At 40.4% G+C, this 8,782-nt stretch overlaps 1 protein-coding gene across 1 annotated transcript; it reads right to left on the minus strand.

The window, feature by feature from the left end:
• Positions 1–5,963: 5,963 nt before the first annotated feature.
• LOC103422936 (uncharacterized) lies at positions 5,964–8,130 on the minus strand. Its single transcript, XM_070820154.1, has 2 exons — positions 6,264–8,130; positions 5,964–6,085 (listed from the first exon to the last, which is right to left on the minus strand). Exons 1-2 carry the CDS (start codon positions 8,128–8,130, stop codon positions 5,964–5,966), a joined length of 1,989 nt encoding a protein of 662 aa, XP_070676255.1.
• Between the last annotated feature and the right edge of the window lie 652 nt (positions 8,131–8,782).

Consider the following 8,782-nt stretch of genomic DNA (forward strand, 5'->3'; position numbering starts at 1 on the left):
TCACAATCTTCATAGCAAGGAGCCTTGACCGAGTGATTGAAGAAGTCTTCGGGAAAGAAATCGTGCATTGTGATGGCAATAGATGATCTTTGTGTCGTAATTTCATCATCCTCAACACTTTCACGTTGCTTTGAAGGTTGACAATAGCTGCTTTGCCCCCTTTCCGATTGGCGGACTTGTGGAGGAGACGTATGCTTCTTGTGCAATTTCTTAGGAGTGACTTGAGTCCATCCTTCAACCTTGCTTGTCTTGGAGGATGCCTCCAGAGGTTGAGGTGAAAACTTTGTGTCGAAAGAGCCATAAGTGATGGTGCTATAGTTTGACTTCACCACATCGTCAAGATCTAGCTCGATGATTCCTTTCTGAGCCAGCTTCATGATGAGATCTTTCAGCATAAAGCATTTTTCTGTCGGATGACTGATGAAGCGGTGGAATTTACAGTATCTTGGACTGTCAGTATGATTCATCTCTTCCGGTCGTCTGCACTCAGGCAAACCGATCACCTTCTTGTCCAACAGGTCATCCAGCATGGCAACCACATCAGAGTCGGGGAATGGATAAGTCTTCTCCTCAAGCTCTTTCAAAGTGCGTCTACGCATCTCTTGATCACGAAAAGCTTCGCCTTGAATCGCCTTGCCTCGTGTAGGGATTTTGACAGGAGCTATGTTGATCGTCATTGCTTCCTTGATAGATTTCCACGCAGTCTTCTCCAACTTTGGCCCAAGAACTTTGTCGTTCTTGTAGTCAGCGATCGGTTCTTTCTTCCCATGATGGGCGATGCTCAACTCCATGTCATGGGCGCGAGTGGCCAATTCCTCGAAGGTCTGTGGTTTAATGCCTTGAAGGATGTATTGCAAACCCCATTGCATGCCTTGGATGCACATCTCGATTGAAGAGGTTTCCGAGAGCCTGTCTTTACAGTCGAGGCTTAGAGTACGCCATCTGTTGATGTAGTCAATGACTGGCTCGTCCTTCCACTGCTTTGTGCTCGTCAGTTCTAGCATGCTCACAGTGCGGCGGGTGCTGTAGAAGCGGTTGAGGAATTCCCTTTCCAACTGTTCCCAGCTGTTGATGGACTCAGGCTCTAGGTCCGTGTACCACTCAAAGGCGTTTCCTTTCAGTGAACGCACAAACTGCTTGGCGAGGTAGTCTCTCTCCGTCCCCACGTTGTTGCAAGTTTCGACGAAATGTGCAACGTGCTGCTTTGGGTTTCCTTTTCCATCAAACTGCATGAACTTTGGTGGTTGATATCCCCTCGGCATCTTTAGGGCATCAATCTTCTTTGAATAAGGCTTTGAGTACAACCCGGAGGTAATTGAGCTCCCTTCGTACTGTGCCTTGACGGTGCTGGCAATCATCTCTTGCAACTGCTGGATAGAAAGAGATCCCATGAGTGCCGCTTCTTGGTCTGGCTCCGGCTTCACATCGATTCTCTCCACCGTAGGCTCATCTTCTGGGTTAGGGTTCTCGCCGTCATGTGGCTCCAATCGACTGACGAGTGCAGCGATTTGCAAGTCTTTTTCTTCCACAGTTCGGGTTAGCCTTGCGATTGCTTCATTCATTTGAGCCAGTTGTTCTTCGATGGAGGTAACGCCGATGGTCATGACTTGTGCAACCAATAGACGTGACTTTCCTTTAGACATCCAAGATGCTGACGAAGAACGTCATTGGTTGTTTTGGGATGTCATCTTGTGTGCCTCAGCAGCATACTTCGGTGCCCCCAGCGAGGTCAGGTTGATGACAGACTCACACCTTTGATGCTCCATTTGCTCTTTTAGCGGCACCAACTTTGAAGTGGCATGTTGAGGAGCGGTTGTGACACCAATGGATTGTCCATTTGCGGCAGAAGTGCTTAGGATCCTTCCCTCAGTGATTGCGAGAACGGCTTGTCCCTTGCTTGATGCCATTAACTTTGAGGTGTGTTTGGATTCCTTGAACGGAGAAAGAGATAAGAGGTAGAGATTATCCCACCGGGCGTGCCAATTTGTGAACACGGAAAATTCCTGAAACGAAAGAGACAAGAACAACGTGCACAAACAAATATTTTGTGTTTAGGGATTTTTGGGTTACGATCTCTTCTAACTTGATCCTCTGATTCGATCTCCGTAAGGTGTTGATTTGTGGATGTTTCGTTGATCCAAGGGCCGTCGAGGCTTGATCTTGGATGAACTGTTGGAAGTTTCTTCAATGGGCCGTGGGCTTGATCTTTGAAGGTGGATTTGAACGGATCTTCAAGGAGCCGTTGGGCCTTGATCTTGAGGATGAGTGTTTCTTCAAGGGCCGTTAAGGTTTGATCTTGAATAACGGTGATGAACGGATCTTCAAGGGCTTTTGGGCTTGATCTTGAAGAACGGTTGGATGTGTGGATTTGTTGATGTTGTTGATCCAAAGGCCGTCGGGGCTTGATCTTGGATGAACGGATGATGAACGATAGTGCTTTCTTCAAGGGCCGTCGGGGCTTGATCTTGAATTGGTGGAAGTTCTTCAAGGGCCTTTGGGGCTTGATCTTGAATTGGTGGTTGGTTGATCCAAGGGCCGTCGGGGCTTGATCTTGGAAGAACGATGAACGAAGAACGAAGAACGAAGAGAGCTTTCTTGATTCTTCGGGAACCTTGAGAGCTTTAGAGTTTCAAAGCTTCAAAGATTTGGGGGATTCTCTTCCAATTTGGGAGTAGAGAAATGTATTTGTGAATTGGTTCCTTTTGATTCTTTGATGGAGGAGCCTATTTATAGGCTTTGGGAACGAATCACCACCATCCATTTGTTTTGGTGGATGTTGTAGGTGAATTTGGGTGGATGTTGTAGGTGAAACTTGGTGGATGTTTGTAGGTGAAACTTGGTGGATGTTGTAGGTGAACTTGGTGGATGTTGTAGGTGAACTTAGTGCATGATGTAGGTGAAGTGAATGAAGGTTGTAATTTTAATACAATGGTCAACATTTATTTCACCAAAATTTCAATGTTTACAAATGTAATCTTAATGCAATGGTTAACATTTATGCCACCGAAATTTCAATGTCTACAGTGTGATCCATAATTAAATAAAAATAAGGCATGTTATAGGGCCAAACTTTAAAATTCGCACAACTCTAGGCATCAACTTTGAAACCCATATGAAGGATCATATATTAGGGTTTAGATGACCACCTCAGTCCATCTCAACCCATCTGAGGGCTCGGACTGGGTTCTCATTGAGGCACGTCTACCACACAAACAACCATACTCAAGAATATCTTGCCTCCTTAAATTTCGATGTACACATCATTCGACATGCTGATGTTAAAGGCCATAGACAGGTAAATGTTGAACCTTCACAAGATACAACTAAAGGCCATATACTAGGAATTATAGTCACTGTCAATGCCAAATGATCAATCTACTCATGCTTTAGCTTAGCAATGAGATCGAGGTTGCTCCTTCTACACCACATATAAATAGAGCCAAATGCCTTCAAGCTGAGGACCTTCATCAAATTCAATCTCTACAATTATACAAAAACCTTGAGTGATTCTTCAATCAACGCAACTGCTTTTCAACACAAACCCCATTCTTTCAGCAAAGCCCCTTTGCTATTCAGCTTGCCATAATCTTGCTAGAGTTTTATTACTTTCTTTACATTTCCAATCAATTTACATTTCAAGTCATGTAGTATGGCCTATCGGCCCAGATTTTACTTTTGTAAACATTTGTAATCTTGACTTTATCATGAAATTATTACATTCTGTTTTCTGCTTTAGTTTTTATTTCGCTGTCATTTGCTTTTTAGGCAAGCAAATACACAAAATTACACTGAATTTTAAGTCCTCGTTCACTTGAGACATATAAAAGAACTTAACCAAATTAGTGTCTCATTCAGTGCGTAATCATATGGTTAAGAAGTTAGATTTACACGCAACTTCCATGCACATTCGAATACAAACACTGTCTGTCAGCAACCTTCAACAGTGGTATGCATATTCTCTCTTTCTCTCGAGCTCGTGGTGCCAAGACCGAAAACAATACTTCAGGCAAATACATGTTGAACCGAATCTAGACTCTGTACAAATTTTGACACCAACACAATAGGTTCAAATTACTAAGTAGTCTAGTAAATGAATGATGAAAATTGTTTAAAAAATCATACTACTAAATAAGCTGGACTACCAAAGACAAATCCTTTGTTTAATTGTCTTATGCACTTTTTCTTATTTGGATAGCTAAGTTGTCTTTTACTTTATTCTAGGAAGCTAGGCTAGCAAAAGCCAGAATATCTTGGACCAAGTGTTTCTCAAATCTCCGTGTGTAACTAAAAGTATTGAGTAATCTCTTTGTGATTGAGAGCATCCACAACCCCTAGAAGTTTCCTTTGCCGCCGATCTTAATTTCGATTAGGGTCGGTGGCTACCCTTTCTTCTTTCCCTCTGCATTCTTTTTCTTTCCTTTTTCTTTTCCCCTGCTTTTCTTCCTGCATATTCCATCACCTTCTCACCATTGACTATCACTTATCTCTCCATACCCTCAGATCCACTCCTCTCCCTCTCAGATCCTTTCATCCATTCACCCATCCACATGTCTTTCTCCCAGATTCCACCGATTCCATCTCTCTCCCGACCTTTAACCACTTTTGACAGCGATCTGTTGCGATCACCAACTGAGAAGGTGTTTAGAGTTCCGGTCTTCTCACCGGTTCGGGTGGCCACACCACCACCACCTTCTTCTATCTATCTGCCTTTTCTGGTAGTGTCGCTTGTGGTAATCCCACAAGCTTCTTTGCTTTGGTGGTCTGGTTTGACGAGATGCTATCATTTGGAAGCCGGAATCCATCTTCTTTCCACTTCTGAGATGATGGTTCCTGGTAATAGTTGGTCGTGGCAGTTCGAGATCGTCGGGGGTGCTGCTGCAGCGGCGATTTCGACGGAAGAGCTAGCAGGAAGCTTTCCGGCTTACGTGTCTGTCTTTGTTGTGGGCCACTTTGTGTTGGGCTTTGGGCTTTTGAGGTCCATATTTTTGTTTATATTGATATTGTACTTGGACCTCTAGCTTTGGAACTGTTTGTTTTGTTAATGGAGTACTCTTTGTCCAAAAACAAAAAAAAAAAAAAAAAAAAACTTGGACCAAAATTTACTATTTTTATTTGATATTAGTCATGAAAAGAATTCATATATACACGTCAAGAAAAACGACTATCCACCATGTTTTAATTCAAAGCAGTTAAGTCGCGGACTAATAGGGATGGCGGACTATATGGTGAGGATTTAGGGAAAAAAAGAAAAAGAATGTTCGTTACTGTTCCATAGCCAAATTAATAGATAATAGATAATAGATAGCAGATAAATTCACAATCACAACGAAAAGAAGGCTAATAGATAATAAATCTAGAATGTAGATGTTTTTCTCTTGGTTTACAAATATATACTATGTACTCTACTTTCTCAAAAATACCAGCTGGGTGCCTTTTGGTAAGAGGCAAAGTTCTAATCCCCCATTCCATTCACTTTTTCTCTTCTTTGCTTTAAGGAAAACTTTGGACAGGGTAATATCTGATTAGTGGGATCTGTGAAGCATTAGACAGAGTTGGGATGGGACGTTTCAGTTGAATTCACTTTTGGAAGTACATGCGCAATAACACGTGGCTGACCATGATTCATTTGGTGAAGATATACACAAATAATCTGTCACTGTCTCACAACTCACTAGCCTGATGATTAGAGAGCCTAAAATATTGGCACGTGCTTAAAAATACGTGAACTTTAAGCTTTTTGCTTCGAGAGCACAACTCATACATTCACTGAACAGAGTCATCTTTTGCCTCTCGTGGATAATTTCACTTAAAAAATAAAACAGACGGAACAACTGCTTTTGCTAAAAGTAGCATTTGTCACCGATAACTTTAACCGACGGAGGTTCGTCAGTAGAAATGGTCGGATAAAACTCGTCGCGTGAGGACTTACACGACGGATGAATTATTCTTCAGGTAAACTAATGTTAACCTGACAAAAGTGGTTGTCTAGCGAGAGTGCGTTGACCAGTGGCGAAGCCAGGAATTAACTGGGGGAGGGGCGAAGTTAAAAGATTGTAAGGTTCAAAAGAATAGCAACAATCAAATCCTTTTATATAATAAGGTCTTCCATAATTTATCAATATAAACAAATTACAATTGTTGCCGGCGAGGTTTCATATCATGAAAACGTCGCATAACAGGCTCATTATCAATAAAAACAAATACATCTCTCTCAATGTAAACAAGCATGCTATCACTCAACCATTGATCTCCCATTTTGTTACGTAATGGTGTTTTCACAATCTTCATAGCAGAAAAAGCTCTCTCTACCGAAGCGGTTGCAACCGGTAACACCAAAGCCAATATAAGAAGCTTATACACTAACATATAGCTTGCACACCTTCCGGTCTTCACCAACTCCTTTGCAAGATCACCAATTCCTCTTAATGATGAAAACTCACTATGCATCTTCATATCGTAAATGTAATTGTCAAGTTGAATGGGAAGATTTATGAGATCCATACGATCAAAATCTTGAGGATAAAGTTGAGCTAGACGAACAATTTTTGCTTTGTCAAAAGATGCAAAATTATTCACCGGACTCAAACATGCCATACAAAGAAGCAATTCGGTGTTTACCTCATTGAAGCGATCATTCAATTCCTTTAATTGCGTATCAAGGACTTGAAAATAGAGATCCACACGATAGTAATGAAGGTTTGTGAGTCTTGGAGCTTTACGCCTTGATTTTCCGGGTACGAAATGCAAATCCTCCATGTTAGGAACGACAATATCATGTTCTTCACAAAACTTTTGTACATCATTAAGCAAGTCCCCAAAATCATCATCTCTTAAGGATTGTAGTCTTTGCTTGCATACTTCTACTAACGCCATCGCATTCACAATATCTTGATCTTTCTTTTGTAATGCTTGTGATAACTCATTTGTAATTCCCAATATAAGTCTCATTAAAAAAAGGTGAAACACAAAATCAAAAGTTTGTATGTCATGGAATAACTTACTTGCTTCTCCGAAATTGTCTTGGTTGGTATCATCTTTAATCCATTCAAGCATCTCCACCACGGCTTCAAACATGACAATAATACTCACTATAGTACCATAATGTGAGTTCCAATGTGTATCACAAGGACGCATGAGACTACTCTCTTGATTTAACCCTCTACCCGTTTCAAGATCACCAACATCAAGAGCTTTCTTAATTTGTTCTAGTTGTTTCTCTCTAAATGCATCACGACGCTTACACGATGATCCAATAGTATTGACCAAGATACTAGCATTGTTGAAGAAAATGGCGACACCCTCAATTCCCTTTGCAACGGCTACAAGAGCTAATTGAAGTTGGTGTGCAAAACAATGAACATAAAATGCTTGAAGATACTTGTTCAAAATCTTTGTTTTAAGGCCATTTAGCTCACCCTTCATATTACTAGCTCCATCATAGCCTTGTCCCCGTAACTTGGACATACTCAAATTTGTTGTAGCAAAGAATCTCTCAATAGCCTCTTCAAGTGAGCTACTAGTTGTAGAGGTGACATGTTGCACACCCAAAAACTTTTCAATTGCTTCTCCTTTTTTGTTCACATAACGCAATACCACCGTCATTTGCTCTTTAGTTGAAGAATCACGTGATCCATCAACCAAAAGAGAAAAAAATGCACCTTCCATATCTTTAGTGATTGCATCTATAGTTTCAATGGCACAAGCACGGACAAGATCTTTTTGAATATCGGAAGAAGTATACTTAAGATTCTTGGGAGCATTCTCAAACACAACTTTTCTAACTTGCTCATTATGCTTGGAAAGAAATTGCATAAGCTCTAAATAATTACCTCTATTGCTTGATTTGAACGATTCATCGTGGCCACAAAAAGGCAAACCTTGTCCCAATAACCATCTTGTACACTTAAGTGAGGCATTCAATAAAGTACGATAATTAATGCGCGCTTCATCGGTTTGCTTACTCACAAATGTTTCAATGTGTTGTTTTTGTGCCATCAAATCTCTAGCTTGTTGTATAACTTTATTATGAAGACTTCCAACACCTCCCTCATGGACTCGAAGATTTTGGGGTCCTTTCTTCCAATTTGTAAACCCTTTCTCAGTGAAGACATCACTTCCAGTGCTACCCATTTGATCGAAATCACATTTGAAAAGATAGCAATAACAGCAAAATGCAGCATTTTTTGATATACTATACTCCAACTACTTAAACTTATCAAACCAACCGATGATAAAACATCTTTTGTCACTAACTTTTCTTGGCATGATGTGGTCTCTAGGTTGACAAGGATCATTTTGGAGATAGTGTCTACGAATTGCTTCACGAAAATTAGGTGGATAATCAAGCATTCGACGTCTATGTCCAGGGTCTACAGGAAGATTAGCCAATATTTCATCTAACTCAGTGGCCTCACTTTGTTGTGACCTACTAGGAATATTCGAATGAGGACTTCTTGGAATATTTGAAGGAGGAGGAGGACTACTCGGAATATTTGAAGGAGAATGACTACCCAAAATGTTTGAAGGAGGATTTAAGCATTGTTTCTTATAGTATCGTTCCATTATGTAACTGTAAAATAGAAAGAAAAAAAATACTTAGACTCTTAATCCTAGAGTAGACTATACTATAGTATGCATAATAACTAATCCAACCAACAATTCAATTAATCAATACCAATAAGCGTACAAATTATTCGATAAATAAAAATTCAATTCAACTAATCATATGAATAATTGTATACATAATACATTATGTAATAATTCAATTCAATAATCGAGAATT

The sequence above is a fragment of the Malus domestica genome, chromosome 04 (assembly GCF_042453785.1).
Source record: "Malus domestica chromosome 04, GDT2T_hap1".
Lineage (NCBI taxonomy): Eukaryota > Viridiplantae > Streptophyta > Magnoliopsida > Rosales > Rosaceae > Malus > Malus domestica.

Coding starts and splice junctions, on each gene's coding strand:
- LOC103422936 (XM_070820154.1), bottom strand. CDS start 8,130: ATGGGTAGCACTGGAAGTGATGTCTTCACTGAGAAAGGGTTTACAAAT. Junction 6,086..6,263: donor GATTGTGAAAACACCATTAC/GTAACAAAATGG, acceptor ATTATATAAAAG/GATTTGATTGTTGCTATTCT.